A 16,793-nucleotide genomic window follows, 5' to 3' on the forward strand; every position below is an offset into this window, starting at 1 on the left:
GGCAGGGCCGGGGCGGCCCCGGGGGTGCCCCCGCCGTGCGGGGCGGGCGCAGGCAGCGCGTCCCGGCCGTATTAGGAGCGATCGCGCCGGTGGCAGCGGGACGCCCGGCCCCGACACCGCCCCGCACCGCCGCGGGGACCTTCGGCCGGGACGGGGCGGGGGGGAGGAGGAGGAGGAGGAGGAGGAAGGCGCCGCGCCCCGCCCCGCTGCCCGTCGCGGCGGTGATGCGGGTGTGCCCCCCCGGCCCCCCCCGCCTCCCGTGCGCAGCCTCCGTCGCCGCGGTGACACAGTCACCGTCCCCTCCCGTCGCCGCGGTGACGGCCGGGTGTTGGCGCGGGGAGGGGTGATGATGGGGTGATGGGGTGGGGTCCCCAGGGGACACGGCCGGGAACCGGCACCCACCGCCCCGATACCCCTCCTGCCCCCCGACCCCCCCGTTCCCCACCCCAAACCCCTGCCCTGCCCCCCGTGGGCTGTGGGGGCACGGCTGAGCCCCCCCACCCCGCCTCGGGAAGGGTGCTGGATGGAAACCGGGGTGGGACCACCCACCCCGGCCCCCTGCGATGCCCGGGCAGGAGGGGCTGTCGCGAGTGTGTCGGGTCTCAGCGGCCGCCCCCACCGGGGAGCGGAGCTGGGAGTGGTGCGGGGGGGGTCCGGCTGCCCCCGGCCCAGGGGGATGCAGGGACAGGCTGTGGGGCAGGGCCCAGGGGGGTGTCCCCCGCCCCCGATGGGAACCTGACCCCCACCGGGGGGGCTGGGGGGGCCGGCACGAATAAATACAGCTCCCGGCTGCTCCGCCAGGCAGGTGCCAGCGTGCACCCGCCGAGAGCTGGCACTGCTGCCCTGCCAGTCCCCGGGGAGCCCACGTCCCCCCCAGCCCTCTGGAGCCCCCCAGCCCTTGCAGGACCCTGACCCACTTATCCCCCCCTCTGCCCGAAAGCCGACCCGTATCCGTTTCGGAGGGGGTCAGTTACACCGCGCCGGGCAGCGCGGCTGCGGCTCGGGTAACGCAGCGGCTGGGGGGCCGCAGCACCCCCTCAGCGCCATGAAAAAGTCATGAGGCAACCAAACCCTGGGACCTATTTTCGGGAACAATAACTGGGCGCCACGCTGACACCGGAGCCGTGGGGCTGGGGGGACGGCGGCAGCGGGAGCCATCGCGGCCAGGCCCTCGCTGCGGCACAGTGGCATCACCGCTGCACGGCCAGGCCCTGGTGCAGGGGCTGGCATCGGGTGTCCGAGCACTTTGGGGTGCAGGTGGTGGCAGGGCCCGGTGCCAGAGCAGGCAGAGCCTGTCCCCTGCCCGTCTCCAGGTCCCTGCGGTGGAGCGTGGCTGAGGCTGGGGGTCCCTGCGGCTGCGCCTGCCCGGCTGGGGGGTCCCGGCTGGGCTGGGGGGAAGATGCCCACAGGGCAGGACTGTCCCTCGCACCCCTGTCCTCTCTTATCCCCTGCCAAGGCAGCACATCCATACTGCTGTCACGAGCTTCAGGCGGTCTCAGCCCCATGGAACCGAGGACCCCGCACCCCAGCGATGAGGGGTCCCGGCCATCGCCCCACCGGAGTTGGGGGGTTGGCCGTGACCCCGATCCACAGCTGCAGGAGGGATTTGGGGCCACAGGACAGATGGAGGCCAAGGGCCCCAAAGCAGGATAAAAGGTTTAAACTAATCAAAATGCCTGGCTAATTGGTAAGGCGCTTAGGGGCTGGCCGGGAGGCGGCGCGGCTGGAGGTGACCCGCTGCTGAATCAGAGGGGCCGGTAACCTTAGCCCGCCGGGAACGGATACGCCGGCCCGTGCCCAGATCGGGTTCCCACCCAAGTTTTCCACCCACGGCTCCGCGGCGCAACGGGCGAGAGCCAGGGTGGCGGCGACGGACCGCGGCGGTGTGGCCGTGCACCTCAAGGAGCTGGCAGGGGGGCTGCCACAGCATCCCCTCGCCCAGGGTCTCGGCGAAAGCCCCCGCTGCGGGTTACGGCCACCCCAGTGCCCGCCGCAATCTGGCCGGACTTCGTAATCCTACCTGCGGCTAATTAAAGGGGCCGTGGCCCCCAGCCCACCCCCGGTGCCCCCCCGCCGTGCCGCACCGTGCCCAGCCGTGCCGAGCCACCCCGTGGGGCCAGTTGGGCAGCGGCGCCGGGGCAGCGCGGACGTCCTCGCGGGTGCAGCCGGCCGGCCCCGCCGCAACGCCCGGGCTCGGCAGGGCCGGGGAGCCCCCGCCGGCCCCCCAGGGGCCACCCCGCGCCGGCGGAAGATGCCAACGAATGGGATCCACCAGGTCCTGAAGATCCAGTTCGGGCTGATCAACTGCGAGAGCCGGTACCTGACGGCGGAGAGCTTCGGCTACAAGGTGAACGCCTCGGCGCCCAGCCTGAAGCGCAAGCAGATCTGGACGCTGGAGCAGGATGAAGCCGACAGCTCCGTCGTCTTCCTCAAGAGCCACCTGGGCCGGTACCTGGGTGCCGACAAGGACGGGAAGGTGCGGTGCGAGGCGGAGCAGCCGGGCCGCGACGAACGCTTCAGCATCATCACCCAGTCGGACGGGCGCTGGGCGCTGCAGTCGGCCCCGCACCGGCGTTTCTTCGGCGGCCGGGAGGACCAGCTGTCCTGCTTCGCCCCCAGCGTGACGGAGGGCGAGCTCTGGACCGTGCACTTGGCCATGCACCCCCAGGCCAACCTGCTGAGCGTCAGCCGCCGCCGCTATGCCCACCTCAGCGCCCACGAGGACGAGATCGCCACCGACAGCAACCTGCCCTGGGGGGTGGACGCCCTCATCACCCTCTGCTTCCAGGACAAGAAGTACAGCCTGCGCACGGCCGACGAGCGCTACCTGCGCTGCGACGGCACGCTGGTGCCCGAGCCTGGCACCCACACCGGCTACACCCTCGAGTTCAAGGCGGGCAAGCTGGCTTTCAAAGACTGCGACGGCAAATACCTGGCACCCACCGGGCCCACCGGCACCCTCAAATCCGGCCGCAGCTCCAAGCCGGGCAAAGACGAACTCTTCGACCTGGAGGAGAGCCACCCCCAGGTGGTCTTCACGGCAGCCAACGGCAGATATGTCTCCATCCGGCAGGGTAAGGGCTGCCCGCGCCACGCTGCCCGCTCCCTGCCCACCTCGGGAGCCCCAGCTGCTCCGAGGGGATCCCCAGGGATCGGCTCAGCCAAAATCCCATGTAGGGCTCCGTGGGAGCACCCCACCGCGGGAGGAGACCCTACAATAACAACAGGGGGGAGGCGGAGGGTGGTGGGGCTGTGCAGGGCTCGGTGGGTGTGTATGGGGGCTGCGTGTGCATAGACACGCGTGTGCGTATACACACGTGTGTGTGAGCAGGGCTGCACGCAGTGCCTGCAGGTACGTGCATGTGTGTGTACAGCCCATACATGTTTGTGCACAGACGATGCTGTGTGCACACGCGTGTGCACAGCTCCGTGCAGCCTATGTGCATGTGTGCAGGGCTCTTCCCAGCGCGGCGTGTCCACGCGTGTCGGTGCGTGCGCGGCTCTGCAGTGCTGCATGCGTGCACAGATGAGTACGGCTCTGCTCAGTGCCGTGGGCACACGTGGGGGGCTCTGCGGTGCCATGTGTGAGGGGCTCTGCGCAGCTGGGGGGGATCTGGTGTTTGCACACACAGCTCTGTGTGTGTCATCCCCTGGCATGGGGCTGAGCTTGGCGGCAGGAGGGGCTGGGCAGAGCCGTGCCCGCGGCCGGACCCCGCAGCAAGGAGCTGGGCATGGGCCGTTGGGCCACGACCTCCAGCGCCCAAGGGGGTCCTCAAGGGGTGGCTGTGCCATGCCCCCGGCTGCCCTGCTGTCCCTGTGGGCACTGGGAATGTGCCTGCCCCTGTGCCAAGCAGCTTAGGGCTGGGTGACGGTGGTGGGCAGGCTATAAATAGGGAGTTTGTGCACCGCGGTGCCAACCAGATGGACACGGCCACAATCAGATTAACCAGCCCAATTAGCACGATTGTTCGCAGAAGGATTTACCTCCGCCGGGAGGGGCCGGGGGGAGGGAGGGCGCAGCCGCGGCTCGTGGGCGCACGTGGCCGGAGCGGGACCAGCACCGATGGCCGCTCCTGCCCGCAGGTGTCAACGTCTCGGCGAACCAGGACGAGGAGCTGAACCATGAGACCTTCCAGCTCCAGATTGACCGCGACACCAACAAGTGCAGCCTGCACACCAACACCGGCAGCTACTGGACCCTCGTGGCCCATGGGGGCATTCAGGCTGTGGCCACTGAAGTGTGAGTGGTACCGTGCCACGGCGTGGGGCTCCAGGGGGGCTGGGGAAGGGGGGTCTGGAGGGGGACAGGCTGCCCTGGCTCATGCTCTCCCTCCGCCGCCAGTGCTGCCAACACCATGTTCGACATTGAGTGGCGCGGGCGGCGGGTGGCCCTGCGTGCCAGCAACGGCCGGTACGTGTGCACCAAGAGGAATGGGCAGCTGGCAGCCGTCAGCGACACTGTGGGTAAGTCCTGGGCGTGGGTGGGGGGGTCCCAGTGTCGGCCCCTCCCACCCTAGGGTGCTCAGGGCTGGGCTACCACACAGGGGAGGATGAGGAGTTCACTCTGAAGCTGATCAACCGCCCGATACTGGTGCTGCGGGGCGAGCACGGCTTCGTCTGCTACCACCGTGGCTCCAACCTGCTCGACTCCAACCGCTCCGTCTACGACGTCTTCCACATCAGCTTCAGCGACGGTGCCTACCAGATCCGAGGTGAGTGGCGGGGTGGGGGGCTACCAGGGCGGGGAGCTGCTGGGGGGTCCAGCCAGACCCCACTGACGGCCCCTGGGGACTCTCTGCAGGCCAGGGGGGCAAATTCTGGTACGTGGCGAGCAGCGGGTCGGTGTGCAGTGACGGGGACCTCTCCGAGGATTTCTTCTTCGAGTTCCGGGAGCGGGGACGCGTCGCCATCAAAGGGAAGAACGGCCGGTACCTACGCGGGGACCCGGCTGGCACCCTGCGCGCCGACAGCGAGTCTGTGCTGCGGGCCACGCTCTGGGAGTACTGAGTCGCCTGGCACCGGGCCCCCGCCGTGGCGTCCCCCAGCCCACCCCGAGCTTGACCCCAGGCAAAGGACCGCGGTGGAGCCGGCACTGGCACCATCCATGGCAGCTGTGTCCCCAACCCCTTGACTCACAGCATTAAAGTCAGTCTGGATCACACTGGGGCAGCGCCTCGTCCTCCTCCCCCCCCGACAGCACCCTGAGGGCTGCTCGGGTGAAGCCCTGGGATCTAACCCCCCCGTCCCCCTCCCCCTGCCCAGCCCAGGGCCTGGAACCCCGGACGGAGAGTGCCGCCCCCTGGGAGCCCCCACACCCTGGGGAAAGGGCTGATTCTGCCCTGCCACTGCTCTGGGAGATCGGGACCCCCGGGCTGCTGCAGGCAGAGGTGCCAGGCGGTGGTCACACGGTGCTGTACTGGCAGCCGGGGATGGGGGCTCGGCAAATCCACTGCAGGCAGGACCCCGAGGGGCTGGGACACCCACGGCCCCTCCGCCAGGCTGGGGGAGAAGGAGGGGGCTGCAGCCTGGTAGAGGGCTGGCCAGGGGGCAGTGGTGGTAGCCCCCAGGGAGCTGGCAGGGCCCTGCTGGGAGATGGAAAGGAAAAGACGGGCACTGGCTGAGTGGCACGATTGTTTTCATGGCAGACGACAGATTTACAGACACTGGAGCGGCGCGGGGACGGACTGGGCCAAACCACGCTGCACCGCCACAGAAATACGAGATCATTTATAGAAACAACGGGGGAGCGGAAAACCCCCTCCCCTGCCCAGCAGAAAACGGGGCTCCCCCGGGCGGGCACCCGCTGGGCACCCTGGCACAGCACCCTGTTTGTCCTGATCCTGAAAAGTCAAGGCGGCACGGGGGCACAGCCCACAGCCAGCACGGCATGGCATGGCACGGCATGGCGGCTGCCGGGAGAGAGCTAAACTACCACGGCTAGAACAATCCACAAGACAGCACGACGCCGGGGGGCTGCCCGCCAGCGTGGCTGGGCTGGGGGGGGGAGGAAGGGGGGGGGGGCGGCAGGGCCAGGCTGGGCCAGCCCAGAAGCCCCCGCTCTGCCGCCGGGCACCTCTTGGGGAGACACCGCCAGAGCCCCGCGACCCTCCGGTGCTGCCAACAACACAACCACAAAACCACACACACATCCCCCCCCCCAACCCGGACCACCGCCGCAGCCTCCCCGCACTCCTCCTCTGTTGGGGGTCTCTCCCCACCGCTGGCCCAGTGGGCACCCACCCCGGCCGGCGGGGCTCGGGGCCCCAGGGGCACGCTGGCCGCCCCGCTGCTCACAGGAGAACCAGGCTGGGGTTGCGCAGCTGCCTGTAGACGTGCAGGAGCTTCTCCGCCGCGGCGGCGGCCCCCTCCTCACCGAGGGGCGGCCGGTCGCGCAGGGTCTGCGCCTCCTTCAGCAGCATCTGCGCGAGGGAGACGGAGCTGGAGGCGCGTGTCGGCTCAGGGCTGCGGCGGGGGGGTCCCCACAGCGTGCAGCCCATGGGGAGGGGGTGCCCGCCGCCGCCCTGGCACAAGCTCGCGGCTCACCTCGTGGTTGGCCTGGATCTGGCGCAGGTACTGCATGCGGAGGTCGGGGGGTCCCGAGCCCTGCGCCGCCTGCTCCAGCACCAGCGCCTGCGGGGAGCGGAGAGGTCTGCCAGGGCAGGTGCCGGGAGAGCCGGCGGTGGCATCACTCAGCCCCGGGGAGCCCCGACCACGGCTGCGGGCAGGAGGCAGGTCTCCCTCCACCTGGCAGCCGCGTTGCCCGGCTTTCCCCGGGCCTTGCGCCGTGCTTGCCAGTGCCGAAGCACCTCTGGGAAGGCTGCCAGCCCCCACGTGCTGCAGGAGCCCCGCTGCATTTAGTGGCCAAACTGACCGGGGCCCGTGCCCGGGGCAGATGGCGGGCACCTCCTGGGGCTCCATGGCCCGAACGCCCAGAGCCAAGGCTGGGGCTTGGGAAGGGATCGGGATCTATGCTGGCCCCCCTCGCCAGCCCTGCCAGAAGCCAGGCCAGGCCATGTCTGCCACACGGTGGTGCCAGAGAAACCCTCCCAGAGCGCCAGACTGTGCCCCCAGGCTTCAGCCCCGGGGTGTCTGCGTGGTTCGGGTCCCCGCTGCCCCCCCAGGGCCCCGCGGCAGCGGCCGAGCGTACCTGGATGCGCCGGATGACGGCGTGGTGCATCCTGCACATGGCGGCCAGCGACGGGCTCTCCATCAGGATCTCCACCGCCTGGATGGCACCGGCCGGGCTGAGGTCGTTCATGGCCACCTGCGACAGCAAGAACATCCTCACTGTGGGGAGGGGGCGAGGGTGGCGCCAGGACCCCTCCCGTGGGCTCACGGCTCCCTGAGAGGCTCTCCTCCCCCATCTCTCCTCGCCTGGCACAGGCAAACGCAGCAGAGATGCTGCCAGCGCCCAGCTGGGCACATCAGACCCCTTGCCCAGCCCCTCCAAGGGGCATTCGCCCCCGGCCCCATGGCCATCAGGCCCCAGGAGAGCCCTCACCCAACCCACAGCAGCACCAAAGGCGGGTACCGCAGCCGGGGCAGCAGCTGCCTGTCTTGCCCAGCACCGTGAGAGTGAGTGGATGCCCGTTCCGACGGGACGCGGGCTGCCATGCCAGCGGATTTCAGTCGGCGGGCTGAGCCCAAGGAGAATTAACGCTGTCACTAATCACGCTGGCGACATTAGTGGTCTCGAGCGTGAACCAGGCCTTTGCCAGCACGCAGGCACCGCGCCCCTTGGCACGGGGTCGCCCAGCCGCAGCGAAAGCCGGGCACCAATCAGCGTTTCTCCTTTGTACTGGGAGGGGGTTTTGGCCCGAATCCAGCCGCATTTTCCCCTCGCTTTGCCGAGACAGCAAAGCCCAGCTGGCCAAACCAGCCAGGAAAGCTCAGCCTTCCCGCAGCCGATGCCGATGCCAGGGGCATCATGCCCCATGCTCATCATCGGTTACGGCATGGTAAGGTTACTGCATCTCAGTGGTGGTGGGCAAGAGATGGGCAGGAGCAGGAGCCACATCGCTCCAGTGGAAAGGCAGCGGCAAAGAGCGTCCGCAAGGATCCCACGGATCAGCGAAGGGATGCTGGGAGCAGGGGGGCACCTGTCTTTGCCCTCACAAGGCTGGTTTACCACGCAGGGACACAGCGGCAGCCCACCGCCCTTCCTGGCAGGGAAACGAGAACATCTGCGGGACACAAGCCCCCAGAGAGGGAGGGAAGCAGCCACGGCTTTTGGGAAATCCCAAACTGGGAGAAGGGGGGAGCGGCAACGCAGCCTGGCCAGCCCAGCACACAGTCCCCAGCCCCTCAGCGCAGCACCCAGGCGTCCGGCCCCACAAACCACAGCCTGGGCTTGGCACAGCAAGGCCATATATCACCCGGCTGCCCGGCACGAGTGAAGGGCTGTGGGACAGAGCTGGCTCCATGGGACAGGGGCGCAGGGAGTTTCTCCGCAGGGCTAACCCATTCCTTGCCTCTCGGACAAGCAGGTGCACCTCGCCTCCGTCCGGCGCCGTGCCACGGACTGATGCCACCTCCCTGCTGCTCAGCGCCTCGGCCCCGGCGTTCTCAGCCAGCAGCCAGCGCAGCGTGGCACAGCTCAGCGGGACATCTGAGGACGAAAGGAGAGAAAGCAGAGCTTGTTACGCTGGCGAACGCCAACCAACACCATCCCTGCGGCTCCGCAGCCCTGCTCGGGTCAGAGCGATGCCGGAGGGAGCGGTGTGTGCCCGGGGCAGCCACAGCGAGGCCAGGACTGGCCCTGGGGCTGGTCCCCTCCCTGTTGAAACACGCTGAGCTCGGTCGTGCAACTGCCATCGCGTCCACGTGCCAGCCCATGAGCAGACATGTGCTGGGGTGGTGACCACAGGGGGTCATGCAGTGCTCCTTGCCCAAGGAAGGGGCCAGAGCCACCCCAGCCTGCACACACGGGCTGTGGCAGTGCCACCCCAGCCTCTCCTGGGATGGCCACGAGGCCGGAGGCAAGCCCCTCTGCCCAAGGAGATACCCCAGGAGCTCCCGGGACACTCCCCTTCAGGGACCCACCTGAGCCGGAGGTTTTCAGTGCGGTTTTCAGCAGCTCCGAGGACACCCTGATGGACGCTGCCGAGGGGGGCAGGTTTTCCTCTCCCGGGGCGTGTGGCAGCTCGCTGGCTGTCACCCCCTCGGGTTCAGTCTGCTCCCGGGATACTTTGAGGAAGGTCTCCACAGGGTCTGGGGGGGCAGCTGCTGGCGGGGGCACATCTGGCCCGTGCGGGCTGCTCTCAAAACGGAGGCACTGGAGCATGTCAATGGTGCATTCGCTGAGGGGCAGGCAGATCCCCTCTCTGTCCGGGGAAAGGATGGGCGAGTCGTCTGGCAGGAGGTCGTCCAGGGCCTCGGAGGAGTCGGAGCCGCTGCCCAAAATATCCCGTAAACTGTAGTAGAGGGCACAGGAGATGGTCAGAGGCAGGTCCAGCTTGGTGTCCGCCGCGGAGCCGAGGGGCAGCGTCAGTTCCCTCTTGTTGCCAGGAAGGAGCTGATCGATGGGGAAGGTGAAGGTGGTGGCCGAGTCCACAGACTCCTCCTCTAAGGCACAGGGGCTGGCCAGGAGCTGGACGCAGAGGGTCCAGCCCTCCTCCAGGCTGTACTCGCTGCAGTTCTCCAGCAGACAGGAGATGGTGACGGTATCTTGGAGCAGGAGGCAGCTCCAGTTGGCAGTGACAGTGCAAGCGATGGGCTTCTGGCCTTCCTGGCCGGACAGCAAAGCTGCGCTCACGTTCATCACCTGGTTCAGGCTGGCCAGGGCTCGGTTCTTCTGGTCCACTGCCTTCTTCAGGAAGGAAACTCTGCAAGGACAAAGTGTTGGCACTGAGACAGCAGGAGGGGCAGCAGCCAGGACACTGGGTCGGCAACGGGAGCATGGCAGAGACTGGCACCAAAGGCTGCTGCACGAAGGGTGCCGTGCTGCCATGCTGAGCAGCCCTGGCAGGAGCCTGGTGCCCTGAGCCACGCCAGGGACTCCCTGGCTCCCTCTCCAAGGCAGCCAGGATTGAAACTGCCTGCAGGGCCACTCTGCCCGCGAGCCTCTGTCAGCTCCGGAGCGGCTGACGGAGCAGCTCCGGCCAGCCAGACCCCGGGAACCCCACCGTGAAGAGAGGGGGGCTCGTCGGCGTCCTCTCCCCACGCGCAGACAGCCGTGGAGGCCGGAGGCACGTGCCCGCCCTGCCTGTTACCGCTGACTTGGCATGCGTGGCGGGGTGTCTGGGAGCGCCTGGCACCCTGCCTCTCCCACCTTCTGCCGCCGAGGCTGGAAACACCAGCCCGCCCACAGTGCCGCAGCCGGCTGCGCCCAGGGGAGGGGGGCAGCAGGCAGGGCTGCCCTTAAACGCTATTTTTAGCCTATTGAGGTTGGGGAGAGCTTCCCAGCCAGGCTCCTGCGCTCCGGAAAGGGAAAGGAGCAGTTGGAGGTTGAAAGGTTGGAGCAGTTGGTGCCAGAGACCTCACGGCCGACGCATAAAACCCCAGCTCGGTGCCCACAATGGCTCACAGGAGCCTGTGGTGCCACGCAGCCCTGCCCCTCACCTCTCGGAGGTGTTGCCTATCCCGGAGAGCAGCTCCTTAATCCTCCGGCCGGCCTCGGCAGGCGTCAGCCCCACATCGGCGTCCTCGGGGCTGCACAAGCCGCAGCTCATGAGGCGGCCTTTGGCAGACAGGGCCAGCAGCTCCGACTCACCTGCGGGCAGAGATGGGGGCAGGTCAGGCAGCGAGGGGCGGCCGGGGGGGCAGCCCCGATGGCTGGGGGGGGGGGTGGATGCCAAGGGATGGGGGAGCACAGGATGGCACCACCCACCCCAAGACAGCGGGAGGTGGAGGTGTCGCCTCCGTCTGCAGAGGGGTAGGACGGAGACAGGACATGGACCATGACAGCATGCCCACCTCGCCCCCGAGAGGGGAAACATCCCCCCTCCTCTCCGTCCTGGCCTCGCGGCTCCTGCTCGCCCACAGCCCCGCCGCCCCAGCCACGCTTCCCGGAGCTGGCCACCCCCAAGCCAAGGCCAGCAGCAGCTGGGCGAGATGCCAGGGCGGGCTGCAGAGCCCTGGGAGCCAGCACTGCCATGCAGGGTGCCCGGCGGTGAGACGCATGCAGCTCCACGGGCAGCAAGGAGGGCTGGGAGTGGGCAGGGCTGCCCGCCTTGCCATCGCCTGGGTGCCCCAGGAGCCCGTCCTCGCTCGCCTGCCCGTTCTGGCCCTGCTTAGCTCCTCGTGCTGCCCTGTGCAACAGGCTCAGCTACGGCTGCGGGATGCTTTCCCCTCGCCTAGGCCCTCTGCTCCCTTCCTCTGCTCCCGAGGGCGAGCGCCGCACCTCCCTCGGTGCCCAGGCTGTGGCCAGGCACCGCATGCTACCCTCGCCGGGGCGGGCAGGTGGGCACTCAAGCTGTGGGGCTGGAGAGCGCAGCGCGTGCAGGAGCCCCTGGTCCAGACAGTGACACCCCCGAACCCCCTTTCCAGAGCGAGCTTCAACCCAGCTTGCCCAGGGCGCCGCACGGGGAGCCCGCCGGCAGCATCCCGCGGGCACCTGCGATGCCGAGCGGGCGGGGAAGAGCCGGAGCTGCCAGCACGCCTCGCGTTCGGCCCGAGTCGGCATGCTCGACAGAAACGACTTACAAACACGAGGGGAGTCAACAAGAACAGACGGAGGACGGAGCCCAGCCTGGACCGTACGGAGGGGCGGAGACGGCCGGGCCGGAATAGGCAGCCATCCTGCCCCGCTCCACCCCAACACCCAGCGCACGCCCCGCTGCTGGCAGTACCTTCTGACGCCCGAGAAGACAAGGAAAGAGCCACAACGCTACAGATACTTAAACTGGCCGGAGACAGGACGGGGGGCAGGACGCCGGCGCAGCTCTCCGCGTCCTCGGGGTCGGAGGAGTCGCCGACCCAGTCGAGGTCGACGGCGGAGATGTCCGAGTGCGTGCTGTAATACATGCGGCTGCCGCTGCTGCAGGCGGCGCAGAGCACCGGCCCACGCAAGTAGTACTCCCGGAGCTCCGGCACCGTCGCCTCCTCCCTCTGATCCGCTTTGACAGCCACCATCTTCCCGTAGTGGCCCACGGCCACCACGCAGTCACAACCAACGTCGCCGAAGAGCTGCTCGTCCTCGGCGTCCTCTGCCGCCCGCCGCTCCGTTCGCAAGGCCCCGATGAAGACGATGGGCTCTTCCAGGTGATGGAGGATCTTCACGGGGGGGTCCTGGCTCGAGACGTCGTGGCAGCCGTCGACGGCGGGTGAAGAGCTGAGAGCCTTCAGCGGCACGGCGCAGAGCTGTCCATCCGGGAAGCCGCAGAGGATCATGGGAGACTCCAGCATGGCCACGTCGATGCCGAAGAGCAGGCTGAAGAGGGGCTCTTCCAGCACAAAGCCCCCTGAGCACCACAGCCCCTCCCCGGACCCCACGGTGCCCGGGGAGGACGCGCAGCACAGGACGGGCAGGAAGCGGGACGGCGGGTCATCCCCGTCCTCGCCAGGCTGGGCACCGGGGCAGAAGCCCACCTCGCTGACCTGCCGGTACGGGGCACTGTCCTGCTCCGGGCGCGGGAGCTCGTGCAGCTTCATCCACCACTTGCCGTGAGCCTGGGACAAGGTGATGACGAAGTCGTTGAGCAGGGTGAACATGCACAGGCTGGAGTCCGGGAAGATGCAGGCGTCCGAGTCCACAGGGAAGACGCCGGAAGGGCGATTGCTTTCTTGGCCGTCGCCATCCGCCTGCTCCATTAACCTTCGAGCAACAGGGAAGAGCTCTCAGCCAAGCCGCGGGGCGAAGCCAGCGCTTCCCTTGGCCGCCGCTTCCCTGGCCCTTGGAAACCAGCTCCTGCAGCGCAGCTTTTAGCATCTGCTGCACGAGCGGCGATCCAGAGAGAGCCAGAGCTTCAAACCACGGAACGCTTCCCGTGCCCGCGGGCGGATGGGCACGGACAGGGCAGCAGCGAAGCCCAAGGTATCACCCCTGCTGCAAGAAGCGGTGCTGGGAGTCCAGGGCTAACGGCACGGGGCTGGCTCGTGTCCCCAGGGTGGCTGACAGCCGGCTCACCTGCTCTGCTGGTCCAGGGAGACGCAGTAAATGCCGCTGTGGGCACAGAGGATGTAGAGCTGCCGGGGCTGGGGCAGCAGCTCCACGTGCCACACCTGGTCGGGGCATCGGTACACAGCCTGGGCGGAAAAGCAGAAATAAAAGTCACCTTCCTACGGCACCCAGCGGAGCGGCAGGGACAGGGCTGCTCACCGCGGTGCCCACGCTGCCAGGCTGGGCAGAGCTCTGCTCACCCGTGCCAGGTAAAGCAAGAGACCGCTCGCTGGGCAGCACTCCCTCCCCAGCAACCCCAACACAGCTGCGAATTAAGGCCGTTATTTCCTGCAAACGCAGATTCCAAGCAATTTTCGGGAATAAATCTATCCCTGGGCAGCGCTGCAGCTCAGGGACCCAGCTGTGCTTTCCTGGGCGAGCGGCAGCCGCCCCCGGGGCGGGCAGGGGGCTGCAGGTGAGGAGGCAGCCTGTGGCTCGGGCTCCCTGAGGAGAAGGAAAACAGCGATCCGGTGCACGATCCGCTTTCCTGCGAGGGAGCACAGTGTAGGAGGCAGATCCCGCTATTACAGCGATGATTTCTTCGCAAGGATAATTAGAGGGAATTAAAAGAGCCGCCGGGATAACTCCGCACGCCGGCTGTTAGTCACAGCAGAGACAAAGCCCTTCGCAGGGGAGGGATGGGAGAGACGTCACTTGGCGACGGGGGGAGGAAAAACAACCACGTTTCTGCACCAGTTTAGGGAAGGGGCTGGCCGGCAGCACCCCCCACCCCTCGAAGGGGCCTCGGAGCCGGGTGGGGGGCCTGGCGCTGCTCCTGAAGTCTGTCTGTGGGTGGGGGACCCCGACAGAGGGACCCCAGGAAGGACTCTGGCCCCAGACCGGGTGACCAGGGACACGAGTGGCACCTCTGCCCTGTCCTGGGACAGCGGCCCCAGAGCACCCTCTGGCACGGGGGACGCAGGACAACCCCCCCCCGCTCACCTTCAGCACTTTCCCCTCCTGGTCGTAGACGTAGACGAACTCGCTGCCGTTGGAGAGGTAGATCTCGTTCTCGTGGCACAGTACCCGGGGCTTGCCCGCCACCAGCCCCCCCACCGGGCAGCAGAAGCCGGCCAGGTAGTCCACCCTGTGGCCCACGTGCGCCATGGTGCCAGCCTGGGGGCGCGGTGCCAGCCTGGGGGCGCGGGGGCGGGGGTCAGCGCTGCGGGCCGGGGGCTGCCCGCGCTCCAGGGGGCACCGAGGGGGCAGGGGATGGGGCCCCTCCGTGAGCACCGCGGGTGCGGGCTGAGCCCGGCCCCCCCCCCAGGCCACCGACAGCCTCGGGCGGCGGTGAACCGGCCCCACAGTCCCCCCCCCCCCCCGGCCCGACCCCCCCCCTCACACCGCAGGCTCAGACCCCCCAGCCCCTCCCCAGCCCAGTCCCACCCCCCCCCCAGCACCGACCCCAGCCCCCCAACACCCCCCCCCATTCCCGACCCCCCCCCCCCCACCTCAGCCCCCCATCCCGCCCCACGCTTCGGCCCCCGCTGCCAGCTCCCCCCCCGCCCCACACCTCGGCGACCCCCCCCCCTACTCCCACTCCCCCCGCCCCCCCCCCCGTCGCCTCCCGGTGGGGCTGCGGGTACCGGGCGGGGGGCGCGGGCGGCTCCGCTTTACGGCTGCGCGGCGGCCGCCGCAATGGGCGGGGAGTTTGCGACAGGCCGTAAAGCCGCGCTGGGCGGGCCCGGGCCGCGGGGGGTGGCACCCCCGGGATCGGTACCGGGGGGTGAAGCCCCTCCGGGGCAGAGGGGGCGGGCAGGGAGGAGCGAGGCGAGGCGGTGCGGGCGGACAGCGGCTTTATTAACGGCGAGGGGGTGCGGAGAGCTGACCCGCGTCCCCCCCCGCCCCGCCGGGACCGCCCCCCGCCCCGGGCTCGGCCGAGGCCCCGCCGTGCCGTACCCCCCCCCCCCCAGCCCGGGTGCCAGGGGTGATGGCGGGGCGGCTATTGCGGGGCGGCGGGGGACCGGCGGGGGGGCTGCGGCAGCCCCCGGCGGCGCGGGGGGGCTCCGGGGCCGCGGGACCGGCTCAGCTGGTCCACGAAGGCCTCCATGTCGGCGAAGCGTGCGGACAGCCGCGCCAGCTGCTCCTTCAGCGCGCTGAACTCCCGGTACAGACCGTCCAGCGCCCCCGACAGCGAGCGGATCCTGCGCGGGGCAGCGGGGTGAGGAGGGGGGGGGGGGACAGACCCCGCCGACCCCCCCCTCCCCGCCCCTCACCGGAGGGGCACGGCGGCCCCTCACCTCCCGTAGTCGGGCAGCACGGTGTGGTGGTCGAAGAGCAGCAGGTTCCTCATCTGGGAGGTGATGGCGAACTTCCAGTTGTCCAGAACCAGTGTCAGGTTGGCGCAGCCCTTCGCCGGTGCCCTCTGGGCTGCGGGGAGCAGGGGGCACAGGCTGGCGGGGGCAGGACCCCGAGCGGCCCCGGGAGCCCGGCTGCAGGCAGGACCCCCACCCCAGCACCCAGGGGCAGGCGGGGAAGCTCCAGCGGGCACCAGGAGCCCCTGCCCGGTGGGGAGGGGGTGCCCAGCAGCAGGGGGTTACCGTCCGCTCCGCCATCCCGCGCCGCTGGCTGCCGCTTCAGCTTGGCTGCGCAGCCCAGAGCCGCGAGGAGCAGGAGGGGCAGAAGTCGTGCCATGGCGCTGCCAAGGAAGAGCACGGTGAGGAGGGTCCCAGTGCAGCCAGTTCCTGGCCGCAGCTGGGAGCCAGGACACTGCGTCCCCAGTGGGCGCGGGATGGCGACCCCGAGGCTGGGTGGGCACGGGGCATCGCGCCCTCGAGGGTCGGGCTGGCCACGTGTTAACAGACGCCGTCGGAGCCCTTTGTGCCGCCTACCTGTGCCGAGGTCCCGTCCGGCACGGGCGCAGCGGCCGCTCGCCGAGCTCGGCTCCCCCAGCTCTGGCCCGGTGCCGTTCCCGCCGTCCCATTTTACTGCGCTGCTCTGGCACCGGGCCCGGCCGCACGCGGCTCCGGCGCTGATTGCAAACAGACCGCCTGGCCGCGGCGTGGCCGCAGGCAGGGCTGGGGCGCAGCGTCCCCCTGGCACGGGAGGCATGGCACTGGCTCTCGTTTCAGGTGCTTTTATTCAACGTTACTCGCAGACCCTGCGCCCGGGGCACCTGTCCGGGCACCGCACGCCACCGCAACCCCAAACACCACCAAACCAAGGGGAGAAGCAAACCGCAGCCCCCGCGCCCCGCCGGGGCCGGGCAGCCGCTCCGGGAACGCCGCCGGGACGAAGCCTTCAGCAGAGCCCGGGCAGGCGCTCGCTGGCAGCGTGCCGTCAGGCACACGGGTGCCAGGGGTCCCTGCCACGCTGCCCACCCTGTGATGCACGCAGAAGGTCCCTGCCCAGCTGGAGAAGGCAGGGGCAATGCTGTCCTGGCACAGGACAGGGCCTCACAGCTCCCTCCTACCAGGAGGGCACAGGGCAGTGCTGGCACCAGTGCCCCAGGGATTTAACCAAGGCCTGAACCCACAGCACCAGGGCAGGGGGCTTCCAGGCTGGGGCAGCGGGTCCGAGGCCCTGCAAGAGGGCTGACCCCCTGGGGCACTGCAAGCATCTACCTGACCCCTCCCCAGCCCCAACAGTGTCCGGCCCCTGGCAGCCTGGCACCAGGCAGCCCCCAGCCAGGCTCTAAAGAGGGGAGAGAGCAGCAAGAGCATGGCCCGACCCCCAGCAGCTCCAGCCCCGCACC

General features: G+C 69.4%; 3 protein-coding genes across 3 annotated transcripts; 1 reads left to right on the plus strand and 2 right to left on the minus strand.

Annotated features, from left to right (window-relative positions):
• Positions 1 to 2,251: 2,251 nt before the first annotated feature.
• Positions 2,252 to 5,007, plus strand: FSCN2 (fascin actin-bundling protein 2, retinal). Its single transcript, XM_086623917.1, has 5 exons — positions 2,252 to 3,074; positions 4,084 to 4,240; positions 4,343 to 4,464; positions 4,545 to 4,712; positions 4,802 to 5,007. Exons 1-5 carry the CDS (start codon positions 2,252 to 2,254, stop codon positions 5,005 to 5,007), a joined length of 1,476 nt encoding a protein of 491 aa, XP_086480043.1.
• A 1,283-nt stretch (positions 5,008 to 6,290) lies between these two features.
• Positions 6,291 to 14,206, minus strand: FAAP100 (FA core complex associated protein 100). The gene is made up of 9 exons (XM_086623906.1): positions 14,042 to 14,206; positions 13,067 to 13,185; positions 11,790 to 12,754; positions 10,561 to 10,711; positions 9,043 to 9,824; positions 8,472 to 8,608; positions 7,148 to 7,264; positions 6,544 to 6,630; positions 6,291 to 6,419 (listed from the first exon to the last, which is right to left on the minus strand). The coding sequence occupies exons 1-9, from the start codon at positions 14,204 to 14,206 to the stop codon at positions 6,291 to 6,293; spliced, it is 2,652 nt and encodes an 883-aa protein (XP_086480032.1).
• Positions 14,207 to 15,041: 835 nt separating this feature from the next.
• LOC147527323 (uncharacterized) lies at positions 15,042 to 16,150 on the minus strand. Its single transcript, XM_086624312.1, has 4 exons — positions 15,924 to 16,150; positions 15,640 to 15,737; positions 15,340 to 15,469; positions 15,042 to 15,243 (listed from the first exon to the last, which is right to left on the minus strand). The coding sequence occupies exons 1-4, from the start codon at positions 16,148 to 16,150 to the stop codon at positions 15,042 to 15,044; spliced, it is 657 nt and encodes a 218-aa protein (XP_086480438.1).
• Between the last annotated feature and the right edge of the window lie 643 nt (positions 16,151 to 16,793).

This window comes from Tauraco erythrolophus, chromosome 20 (assembly GCF_009769465.1).
Source record: "Tauraco erythrolophus isolate bTauEry1 chromosome 20, bTauEry1.pri, whole genome shotgun sequence".
Taxonomy (NCBI): Eukaryota; Metazoa; Chordata; class Aves; order Musophagiformes; family Musophagidae; genus Tauraco; species Tauraco erythrolophus.